Source organism: Carcharodon carcharias, chromosome 3 (assembly GCF_017639515.1).
Source record: "Carcharodon carcharias isolate sCarCar2 chromosome 3, sCarCar2.pri, whole genome shotgun sequence".
Lineage (NCBI taxonomy): Eukaryota > Metazoa > Chordata > Chondrichthyes > Lamniformes > Lamnidae > Carcharodon > Carcharodon carcharias.
In genome coordinates, this window is record NC_054469.1 from 226,008,421 (window position 1) to 226,021,248 (window position 12,828).

General features: G+C 42.4%; 1 protein-coding gene and 1 long non-coding RNA gene across 3 annotated transcripts in view; one reads left to right on the plus strand and one right to left on the minus strand.

Moving 5' to 3' along the window:
- The window catches only part of LOC121275896, a 42,312-nt gene that overhangs the window by 18,385 nt on the left and 11,099 nt on the right, over positions 1–12,828 (plus strand). The window contains exon 2 of the long non-coding RNA XR_005942587.1: positions 12,649–12,801. This is a non-coding gene — a long non-coding RNA (uncharacterized LOC121275896). The remainder of the gene's footprint in view (positions 1–12,648; positions 12,802–12,828) is intronic.
- LOC121275895 (LIM domain-containing protein 1-like) overlaps positions 1–12,828 on the minus strand; it is a 75,679-nt gene that overhangs the window by 4,025 nt on the left and 58,826 nt on the right. For both annotated transcript variants that reach the window (XM_041183707.1, XM_041183706.1), the window contains 2 exons: positions 6,230–6,281; positions 4,676–4,744 (listed from right to left, as the gene is read on the minus strand). In XM_041183707.1, coding sequence (XP_041039641.1) covers positions 4,676–4,744; positions 6,230–6,281 — 121 coding nt within the window. The remainder of the gene's footprint in view (positions 1–4,675; positions 4,745–6,229; positions 6,282–12,828) is intronic.

Consider the following 12,828-nt stretch of genomic DNA (forward strand, 5'->3'; position numbering starts at 1 on the left):
TTCATGCCCCCTGAATTTCTTTCTTAAGTTTCCCCCTACACATTCTATACTCCTCTAGGGCTTCTGCTGTTTTGAGCACGATATCTGCCATAAGTCTCCCTTTTTCTCTTCATCCAATCCTGTACGTCCCTCGACATCCAGGGTTCTCTGAATTTGTTGGTCCCACCTTTCGTCTTTACTGGAATACGTTGGCCCTGTACTGTCTCTATTTCCTTCTTGAATGAGCCCCACTGCTCTGATGCAGATTTACCTAAAAGTAGCTGCTCCCAGTCCACTCTGGCCAAATCATATCTGATCTTATTCCAATCGGCCTTTCCCCCAGTTTAGAACTCTGATTTCTGGCCCATCCTTGTCCTTTTCCATAACAACCTTGAATCTAACGGAGTCTGCAAAATGCTCCCCCACTAATACCTCTACCAGTTGCCCAGCTTCATTCCCTAAAATTAAGTCCAGGACCACCCCCTCCCTTGTAGGACCTTCTATGTACTGGCTTAAAAAGCTCTCCTGAATGCATTTTAAGAATTCCGCTCCCGCTAAACTTATCATACTATGACTAACCCAATTAATGATGGGGAAGTTGAAATCCCCCACTATTACTACCCTATTATTTTTACACTTCTCTGAAATTTGCCTACATATCTGCTCTTCTATTTCTCTCTGACTGTTTGGGGGCCTATAGTACACTCCCAGCAATGTGATTGCTCCTTTTTTGTTTTTCAGTTCTACCCATATGGCTTCATTTGAGGAGCTTTTTAAGATGTCATCCCTCATTACTGCTGTGATTGATTCCTTGATCAATATTGTGGTACCCCCTCCTATTTTACCTCCTTCTCTGTCTCGCCTGAAGACCCTATAATCCTGGAATATTGAGCTGCCAATCCTGCCCCTCTCTCAACCACTGATCCCAGACGCATAGAATTCCAGTAACACCTTTAGGATTTTACGTTAAAAGATTTATTCGAGAAGAAAAAAAACCTTATGTACATAAGATTAAAGTTACGCAGTTGAAAGAGTCTTTAAAAATCATCCCCCCGCAAAAAAATACACTTGGTCAGAACACACAAATAAACTACTTGGCAACAACTCCCATATAGACTTTTAACTATAAAAATCCAGTAATATTACCACAAGGAAAAACTGCTGTTACTTTAGTAAAGGTATACCAACAACTCCTCATATATTTCCACAGCAGAGTGGAAGTGTAAGAAAGTTCAGAATACAAACTGCTTTTTGAAACAAAGACTTTTCCAGTTTGACTGGATGGCTGTTTCTGACTTCATACCTTCTCTCAGCACAGAGCTGGTCTTAGGACATCTCTCCCACACAGCTACCACAACTCAACTAAACATCTTTAAATATCCTTTTCCCCTTTCATCTCAGATTCCATGGCCCTCAGCATCTCTTTGAACTCAATTTTTCCAAAATATAAACACCTTTCATGTTTTCCTATTGCCTCCACTCTCGGCTCAAAGAAAATTTAATAACCTTCCCTTATTTATTATGAAACCTTTGTAAATTGTAAAAGTCCCTCAAATTCCCTTTGAAATTTAACAGCTGAAGAGCGAAGTCCCTACCCATCTCCTAACGCAAATGTTTAAAACCCAACCTATTCACTTGTAAATCTAAATTCACCATAGCCTCTCGTACAAATGCATGCATCTAACCCCTTTACCCTTTCATCTCTCAACTCTTACAGACAAGCTGTCTCTGTTAACCTTCCCCCAATTTAATTAATCATGGACACATACACGCTTCTTTATAGAATACCACCATATTCCCAAAATATTTTTTTTAAAAACATCCATCTTTTTGCAGGTTGCAGGTTTGGTAGCTGCTTTTGAAGGAGCCTTGGTGAGTTGCTGCAGTGCATCTTACAGATGGTACACACTGCTGCCACTGTATGTTGGCAGTGGAGACAGTGAATGTTTAAGTTGGCGTATGGGGTGCCGATCAAGCGACTGCTTTGTCTTGGATTGTGTCAAGCTTCTTGAGTGTTGTTGGAGCTGCACTCATCCAGCAATGTGGGGAGTATTCCATCACACTCCTGACTTGTGCCTTGTAGATGGTGGACAGACTCTGAGAAGTCAGGAGGTGAGTTACTCGCTGTAGGATTCTTAGCCTCTGACCTGCCTTTGTAGCCAAAGTATTTATATGTCTGGTCCAGTTCAGTTTCCAGTTAAATTGATCAATGGTAAATGTCAATGCAGTGCAAGATTCTGCCATTGAACATCAAGTTGCTGGGGAGGGGGTTTAGAAACTGGAGGTGGTCATTGCCTGGCACTTGTGTGGCAAAAATGTTACTTGCAACTGATCAGCCCAAACTTGAATGTTGTCCAGGTCTTGCTGCATGCGGTCACAGACTGCATTGTGCTTGTACCCGTCCAGAATGTTGCCCAAATTCTCCTTCTTCAACTCTGAGCCCATCAGGCTCCGAGGCAATGCTGCCAAGGAAGCTGAACTCTACTTTCATCCAAAACCCACATACATGCATTTTCCAGCAGGGATCAAATCGGATGGCGAGCAGCAGTGGAAATCCTGCCTGATATTCTCCACCCTAATCCAAGGACCAATTATCGCTTCCCATCACTGAACATCCACTGGGGATCGAAACTGGGGCCTCCCTGTATTGAATGCTCAGTCATTCAGTCGATATCGTGGCTATTGCTATGGAGGTTGCAGTCTTTGCATTGTAAGATTCCCCCAACATGCTTCCACAATGTTGCTGCTCGTGGTTACAGCTGAACCACATCCATAACTAAGGAATGATATACTTTATTTGAAGGCAATACGGCAAAAGGTCACTGAATTGTTTCCTGGGTTAAGGGCTTGCCTATGATGAGAGGCTGGGTAAATTGGGCCTAAACTTTCATGAATTTAAAAGAATGAGAAGTTATCTCACTGAAACGTACAAGATTCTGAAGGGGCTCAACAGGGTAGATACTGAGAGGTTGTTTCCCCTGGTTGGGGAACCTAGAGCATGGGGGCACTGTCTCAGGATAAGAGACCGATCATTTAGGACTGAGATGAGAAGGAATTTCTTCACTCAAAGGGTTGTGAATGTGAATCTTTGGAATTCTCTACCCCAGAGGATTGTGGATTCTTCATTGTTGAATATTTTTAAGGTTGGGACAGACAGATTTTTGATCTCTCAGGAATTGAGGTCTAAGGTCAGCCATGATTGTACTGACTAGCGAAGCAGATTTGAGGGGCTGAATGGTCTACTTCTGTTCCTAATTCTTATGTTCTTAACTTGCTGAGTACAGAAACTGCTATGGGGTTTCTCGAAGTGCCCCACAACTTGGATAAGGATCGTGACTTCCAATATAAATGCAGCTTCATGCAAAGAACTTCTTAAGCACATCCTCCTCAACTCCACTTGACAAAACTGGCAGCACTTATCCATGGCGTATCCAGAAACCTACAGACTAGTTTTACCATCAGATCAAGCTCTTCCTGTGAAGATGAAGCCCACTTCTCCATTAAACTTACGTGCCACAGAATCGTACCAAGCTCCCACTGGTGCCAGGTCCAGTCGGTCACTTAATTGACGGATATATTAAGCAAATCAGAGGCAAGGAGTAACATGTTCAACACTCACCCTGTGAAAAGCAGGCATCAGTTTGACAAAGCACAAAGAACTATTTCCTGCCTGGCAGATAGCACCCATGTGGTGTAAAGACCATCAAACTTGGTCACGACCTCCTCAAAGGGTGACAGGCACACCTGGTCTCTGGAGTACTCAATGGGTTTGAGGTAGAGGTCAACCATGATTTAACTGAATAGTTAAGTTCAGGGGCTGAATTGTCTCCTCCTGTTCCCATGTTCCAAACATGCTTTTGAGTGAATTAATGCCCATGGTTGCTGATGGATTCAGTCCAAACATTCCACCTGGTTCATATCACGGGCTGCAATTCATGGGAACCGCAGGAACGAGGCCACTTCCCTTAGAGCGAGATTCCTGGATTGTGGAATTCAGCCCTCAACTTAAAATCAAGTTCTCACCCACTTCTTATTTCCACGGAATAGGACAAGGGAGCGTAGACAGCGAGGCTCAGTGCTTTCTCTGGAGTGGTCAATAACCTGATCGGAGAGTTTGGACTGGGGCAAGCTACATTCTCACATCAGACCATTAGGAAGGATTCGGATCTGATGGAGCTGGTTTGCGATGGAAGCTGATGGTGACGACAACATTCAGAATTAAATCCCCTGAGTCGCATTGTCATATAACTCAACAAGAAATTGCAGCAAGGCTAGCTTTGTTATATACGATTACTGCAAGCTTTGAATATATGTTTCTTTAAAACTATTCTTCCTATGTTGGGATTTTGTTAATATTGTGTTTCTGGATAGATTAGTCCTCCAACTTTCTGCCACTTTAAGTCGGATACACATGTTTAATAGGTGGATATCCATTTACCGAATCAGGTAGCAGAAGACATTCTGTGAATTACAACTGCTTTATTATTAAGCAATAGTTCAGAACAAATACTAGTTTCCATTCTTCCCTTCTGGATCCTGTCCCTGTCCAGAAGCAAAAAAAAAAAAACTCTTATGAGGGGAAAACCCAGCCTATAAGTACAGGCTTCAATGAGCATCACCCGCTCTCAATTCACTCTGAAGCTTGGCTTTGGTTACTCTTAAAGGGACCTGCATCTCTAACATCGCCAACACACACCTCACAATGATAGCACTCCACATGGTAATCTTTATCCATGGAAACAACACGAATTGTTTCATCAGAGCCCTGTGGATATATAAAGATCAGTGTTAAATATCTATGATTAATTGTTATCTCCTCTATGATCTTCTCGTATCACACAGCAAACCCGCCCGACAAGGATGCATTTAAGAACAGCTAACAGCTTCCAGACTTCTGTCAGTCGCAGAGTGCCCAGAGCTCTTTCCCAGAGCATTCATTGCTCATATCCTGGAACAATGGAAACACAGCAACGGCGGGAGGCCATTCACCCCATTAAGCATTCCAACGTTCAATGAGATCATGACTGATCTGTGACCTAACTCCACACACCCACCTTTGCCTCATGTCCTTAATCCCTTTCCTTAACATCGATCTATCAATCTCCGTTTTAAAATTAACAACTGATCTGGCATCAATTGCTATTTGCAGAAGAGTGTTCCAAACTTCTGCCGCCCTTTGTGCGTAGAAATGTTTCCTAATTTCACACCGGAAACGTCTGGCTTGAATTTTGACTCTGTCCCCTGGACCTCGACACTTCAACAAGTGGAAATAGTTTCTCTCTATCTACCCTTTCTATTCCCATTAATCTCTTGAAAACTTTGACCAAATCACTCTTTAATCTAAAACACAACCAACATTTGAGTAATCTCTCCTCAATGTTACCCTTGAAGTCCAGGTATCATTCTGGTGAATCTACGCTGCACTCCCTCCTAGGCCAAAATCTCCTTCACAAGTTGCCATACCCAGAACTGCTCACAGTAACTCCAGGTGCGATCTAACCAGGGTTTTGTATGACTGAAGCGTGACTTCAACACCGTCCCCCTTGTATTCTAGTCCCCGAGATACAAAGGCCAACATTCCATTAATTAATTATTAATTTTAATTACTTTCTGGTGAGATAATTATGGTCAGTGCTATTCTCCGTTGACACTAGCTAACTCTGCACAGAGCAAGGCTCCAACCTCCCGACTTGTTCAAACGAGCAGAGCTCAACAGCGCATTTCTCTCAGGCCACTGAGGGGCGCCAGGTCAAAGGCTTGAACTTCAGAGACAGAACTGAGGGACGTCAGTTGTTCACAGGAATAGGATTTTAATTTACACAGGATCCACACACAATTAATGGAATAATTCTGTCCCTGGCTGTCCCCACATTTCTAGGAAAGCACAGATCTGTGCTTGAACCTCAGAACGTCACCACTTCAATAATGGGGCCCAACAGTTGTTGAAATTATAAATGCTGTTAACATGTGAAAGTGCCTGAAAGTGAAGTTTGCAATCAGGCTCCTGTATGAGGATAATATGTTGACATACAGCGATAAGATTGGGCCATCAAGATATACAACTATCGAGGTGGTTGCCCATTTATGGCAAATGCAATTACGAGTTACAGCAGCCTAGTTAGGAGAAGCAGCAACCTTATAGTGAGTAAAATTAGTGAGTAAAATGGGGCATAAATTTGCTATAACTTCAGCGTCTGTCCTTACTTACATATCTTGCTAAAACCAAATAACACTTCAGTGCAGTACTGACCTCTGCTGGCAGGATGGCTTGGCCACATGCAGCACATTTTGGAGCCAACACTCTGAAAGGGAAGAACAAGCAGATGTATCAAACACTAGAAAGACACAAGGTTTTAGATGTTTATCTATGCTCGCCGTATCTCAGCCCACAGTACACCATGTTAATAGAATCCAAGCCGGTTGGTGAAATCAAAACCAAGACACAGAGCTGTTCTTTACTGAGAGTTCACTGACCTTATTCAGTCTGATAGCTCACCACACAGACCCAGTGTCCCAGCTGTCCCCTATTTATATCTGCTCAATTTACTTAACTAGGCTGTATCCTAACAATATAATTAACATACTATTGATACAGAGTTAGAGACAGAGGCAGACATACTAGAAGTGACTATTCTTCTGCACACAGACAGAAAATGTTGGCAGAGCATTGACACTTAACCCGATTTTGTTCGCAGCAGTGACATGGATGAACTTAAACCCCCCCCCCACCAAGAAATGGGTGGCTTGGGGTCGGATGAGGCATTGAAATTGTAAAAACCTTAATTGCAATCCCACCCCCAATCTACTGACTCTAGGTTTAATGGAGGCAAGAAGCTGGCTGGCCAATTAATTCCTAGTCCTCAGGGAAACCCAGCAAGTGAAGGGAAGCAGGGACAGGTTCAGGGAGAAGGCAAGAGAAGGCCTTTGTAGCATTGTTTGTGGACCAGGAGGAGCAGAATCATATAGAATCATTGAATGGTTATAGTACAGAAGGAGGCCATTCGGCCTGTCATGTCTATGTCAGATCTCTGCAAGAGCTACTCAGCTAGCTCACTGCCCCCTGCTTTTTACCCGTTGCCCTGAAACTTCTTTTTTCTTCAGGTGCTTATCCAATTCCCTTTTGAAAGCCACCACCACGTTCTCAGGCAGAGCATTAGGATCATAACTACTTGCTGTGTAAAAAAGATTTTCCTCAGGTTGTCGTTGGTTCTTTTGCCAAGTGTCTTAAATCAGTGTCCTCTGGTTCACGATCCTTCCACCAACGGGAACAGTTTCTCCCCATCTACTCTGTCCAGACCCCTCATGATTTTGAGGATCTCTATGAAATCCACCCTCAAGAAAAAAAAAAGTCCCAGTTTTTCCAATTTATCCTCGTCCCTGAAACCAAGCTTGCAAATCTTTTCTGCACCCCATCCTAAGCCTTCAGGTCCTTGCTAAAGGAGGTCTCGCCGCCCCCCCGGATCCACAAAGCTTACCTTCTTCTGCTTGCATTGACACCCCCCCACCAGAAAAACATTTTCAAACACAGGTCGCTGGATAATGATCAGTCATTGCAATCACGACAATTGTGACCAACTACAAGATGCTTCTCAGCTGAGGTCAGTTAAGTCAGCACTTCCACCAGAGTGCCTAATTTGGTCGTCATCCAAAAATCGGACCAACATCCAATTTACCATTTTTCGTAAATAATTCCTGTAATAGGCACCATCATTTAATTTTGATTTACAATACTTTCCTTTAATTAAAATAATGAGCAATCCAGTGCAACAAATAATCCACAACCGGCATGATCACACCTGACAAAGTCCAAGTTTATAATTTTATTCTGGCAGCCGCCACACTATTCATTTCTCAAACATTTATAGCACATCTTCTGTTTAACAAAACAAGAAAACTTGTAGTGTTGCCCAAGAGAGTCAGCTGAAGTTGGTCGTGGGTGTTGCTTCATCCTGGTGGCATCAGACATTATTTACAAGTGCGCAATTTTAATTTACACCCGACACACATAAACACACACAAACAAACAATGAATTGGAATAACTCCGTAACTAGTTTTCCCACACACCTCAATATAGAATCTCTGTGAAAGCCCAAATCGGAGCCTGAACCTGTCAGTACTTCCACCATGATTAATAAACTCACCACTGGGAGTGACGCTTTGGAGGAAAACACAACCTTAGTTTTGTTGGAAAGCAATGGCATGGGGCTAGGCAGGTGGGGGGGGGGGGGTAATAATGTCATAAAAATACTCTCCAGCTGCAATTGTTTTCTAATCATTTCTAGCAATGTTAGCATCAAAGGTTGCCAGTCTTGCAGTTCACTACAGACCCTTCCTTAGCTCCAAGAGAACTGTACAAACTCCCTTCTTCCACAATATTTTCTCAGCGCTTTGAATTCAACAGCATCTCAACCAGCAAAAGGACACAACCTGTTACGAGTCTCCCCATTCTTTCCTCGTAACTAAAGCACTAAATTACAACAAAATTCCAAAAGTCATTCCACACAAAATCATTTTATTAAGCTGAGATTCTCACCAACTGACAATCGATGAAGAGATGATCATCAACTTTCACAGAACAGGTACTTGGGTAAAATTTACTGATGTCTGTGCTCAGTCTGAAGCTTTGTGATGTTAAGTAATAAGAACATAAGAAGCAGAAGTGGGAGTAGGCCATTCGACCCATCAAACCTGCTCCTCCATTCAATAAGATCATGGCTGATCTTAATTCCACTTTCCTTCCTACCTCCCATAACCCTGGACTCCCTTGTCAATCAAAAATCTGTCTAACTCAGCCCTGAATATATTCAATGTCCCAATCTCCACTTCACTCTATGGTAAAGAATTCCAAAGATGAACAACACTCAGGAAACATTCTTCCTCATCTCTGTCTTAAATGGGAGATTCCTTATCTTTAAACTGCACCCCCAGTTCAAGAATTTCCCATGAGGGGAAACATCCTCTCAGCATCTACTCTGTCAAGCCCCCTCAGAATCTTATATGTTTCAATGAGATCACCTCTCATTCTTCTAATGTCCAATGAGTATAAGCCCAAGCTGCTCAACCTTTCCTCATAATACAACCCCCTCATCCCAGGAATCAGCCTAGGGAGCCTTCTCTGAACTGCTTCCAATGTAAGTACATCCTTCCTTAAGTAAACGAGACCAAAACTGTACGCGGTACTCCCAGTGTGGTCTCACCAATTCCTGTACAGTTGTAGCAAGACTTCCCTACTTTTATGCTCCATCCCCCTTGCAAGGAACATACATCTGGAATTTGGGTGCATAGGTCAGTATTTTCCATCCATTATGGGCAGTTATCCTGCAGGGTCCATTAATCCCCTGCAGAAATATCGGACATACATTCCTTCCAGGTGAAGGGTCGCCCTGCGAGTTCCATTCACTAATCTCAAAACTCTTGCATGGAGCAAATGCTTTCTCAGTCACCATTTCCTTGTGTCCCAAGCTGTGTACAGTTTTGGTCTCCTTACTGAAGGAAGGGCATCATTGCATTAGAAGCAGTTGAGAAGATTCACTCCACTGATTCCTGGGAATGAAGAGGTTATCTTACGGGGAAAGATTGGGCCTGTACCCACCAGAGTTTAGAAGTATGAGAGATGATCTTATTGAAACATATAAAGATCCTCAGGGGACTTGACAGGGTGGATGCTGAGAGGACGTTTTCCCATGCGAGAGAGTCTAGAACAAGGGGACACTGTTTTAAAATAAGGCGTCTATGAACTCCTCATCCAGGCTACTGCTGTCAATCTGATTTTTCTGTAGACCACTCCCGCTCGTGACTTCTTTCCCTTGCTGTTCCTCATATGGGAATGGTCTACAGGCCCACTAACAGTAACCACAATGTAGGACTAAGTTTACAGGAAGAAATATTGGGTACTTGTGATAAAGGGGAGGCAATAATCATGGGGGACTTTAAATACATATAAACTGGAAAAATCAAGATTGACAGTAGTAGCCTGGATGAGGAGTTCATAGAATTCTTTTGAGATAATTTCTTAGATCAATATGTTCTGGAACCAACCAGAGAGAGTGAGTTATATTAGATTTGGTATTGTGCAATGTGACAGGATTAATTAATGACCTCAGAGTGAAGGCACCCCTAGGTAGCAGCAACCACAACATTATTGAATTTTACATCCAGTTTGAAAGGGAGAAGAGTGGGTCTAAGACTAGTATTTTAAACTTAAATAAGGGCAACTATGTGGGCATGAAAGCTGAGCTAGCTGAAGTGAACTGGGATACTAGACTAGGGGATCAATAGAGAAGCAATGGCAGACATGTAAGGGGATATTTCAGAATATACAGAATAAGTACATTCCTACATTAGAATTTTTCTTTAAGGGGAGGACCCACCATCCGTGGTTAACCACCAAATAAATGTAATTAAGGAAAGCCTCAAACTTAAGGAGAAAGCATATAACTGAGCAAAGAAGAGTGGCAGGTCAGATGATTGGTCAGACTATAAAGAATAGCAGAGAATGATTAAAAGGTTAATCAAGAGAAAGAAATTAGAGTATGAGAGCAAGCTAGCTAGAAATGTAAAATCAGACCAATCGTTTCTTTAGGTATTTAAAAAGGAAAAGAGTAAATAGAGTGTCGCGTTGATCCTCTAGAGAGTGGGGAGTTAATAGTAGATAATAAGGAAATGGAGAATGAAATGAACAAATATTTTGCTTCCGTCTTCACTATAGAGGATATAAAAAAACATTCCAGTAATAGCTGTAAATCAGGAGGTGGAAGGGGAGACAGGAACTTGGTGAAAATAAAATCACTAGGGAAGTGATACTGGGCAAACTGATGGAGCTGTGGACTGACAAGTCTCTGGGTCCAGATGGACTTCATCCTAGGGTCTTGAAAGAGTGACTAATGAGGTAGCAGATGTGTTAGTGTCAATTTTTCCAAAATTAACCAGATTCTGGAAGGGTTCCATCAGACTGGAAAGTAGTAAATATAACCCCTCTAATCAAGAAAAGGAAGGAGGCAGAAAACAGGAAACTATAGACCAGTTAGCTTGATGTCTGTCATGGTGGAGGTGTTAGAATCAAATCATTAAGGAGGTGATCGTTGGGCACTTAGAAAACTCAAGGTAATCAGGAAGGGTCAACATGGTTTTGTGAAAGGGAAATCATGTTTAACAACTTTATTGGAGTTCTTTAAAGGAGTAACATGTGCTGTGGATAAAGGGGAGCATGTAGATAAGTTGTACTTGGGTTTCTAGAAGACATCTGATAAGGTGCCACATCAAAGGTTATTGCAGAAAATAAAAGCTCATGGTGTAGGAGGTAACATATTAGCATGGATAGAAGATTGGCTGGTTGGCAGAAAACAGAGAGGATGCATAAATGGGCCTTTTTCTGATTGGCAGGATATGATGAGTAGAGTCCCACAGGGGCCTGTGCTGGAGCCTCAACTTTTTACAATTTATATCAATGACTTAGGCGAGGGGAGCAAAGGCACGATAGCTAAATTTGCAGATGACACAAAGATAGGTAGGATGGTATGTTGTGAAAAGAACATAAGGAGGTTGCAGACAGATACAGATAGGTTGAGTGAGTGGGCAAAAATCTGGCAGATGGAGTATAATGTGGGAAAATATGAAGTTGTTCACTTTGGCAGGAAGAATAAAAAAAAGCAGAATATTACTTAAACAGAGAACGACTGCAGAATTCTGCGGTGCAGAGGGATCTAGGTGTTCTAGTGCATGAGTTACAAAATGTTAGTATGCAGGTACAACAAGTAATTAAGAAGGTTAATGGAATACCATCCTTTTCACAAGAGGAATTGAAAATAAAAGTAAGGATGTTACGCTTCAGTTAACAGAGCATTGGCGAGACCAGATCTCGAATACAGTGTGCAGTTTTGGTCTCCTTATTTAAGAAAGGATATAAGTGTGTTGGAGGTGCTCAGAGGAGGTTTACTAGATTGATACCTGGAATGAGCAGGTTGTCTGACAAGGATAATTTGGACAAACAGGGCTCATTTCCACTGGAGTTCAGAAGAGTGAATGGTGACTCGATTGAAGTATGTAAGATCCTTAACGGTTTTGACAAGGAGGGCATGGAAAGGATGTTTCTTCTTATGGGTGATTCCAGAACTGGGGGGGGGGGGGGGGGGGGGGGGGGGGGGGCACTGTTTTAAAATTAGGGGTTGCTCTTTTAGGACAGGGATGAGGAGAAATTTTTTCTCAGAGGGTCATGTGACTGGAATTCTGCCTCAGAAGTGGAGGCAGGGTCATTGAATATATTTAAGGTGGAGGTAGATTGATTCCTGTTAGGTAAGGGATAGATGGGAATGTGGAACTCAAAACACAAACAGACCAGCCATGGTTTTAATGAATGGCGGAGTGGGCTCAAGGAGCGGAATGGCCTACTTCTGCTCCTATTTCATACGTTTCAATCAACTAGAATAAATTTGAAATTTAAATTCAATTAAATAAAATCTGGAATTGAAAGTTAGTAATAATGACCATGAAACTATCATCGATTGTCACAAAAACTCATCTGGTTCACGGGTATTATTTCGGGAAGGAAATCCTTACGATGTGACTCCATGTGGTTGACTCTTAACCACCCTCTGTAATGGACTAACAACCCACTCAGTTCAAGCAACGCCAACATCCCATGAAAGAATATATATTTTTTTAAATTTCAGGATCTTCACCCAGGAGTAATGAACAAAGCAGCTACCTGTACCAGGATGCTGCACGACCCAGAGGGACGGTGTTCTCAAAGCACTGCTGGAATTGCCCTGCTCAGCGGTATGGGAGCTGCTGTCAGCAATTTGGGCTTCAGTTAACTGGACGAGGTGACTCTCTTTCATGCCATCTTATTG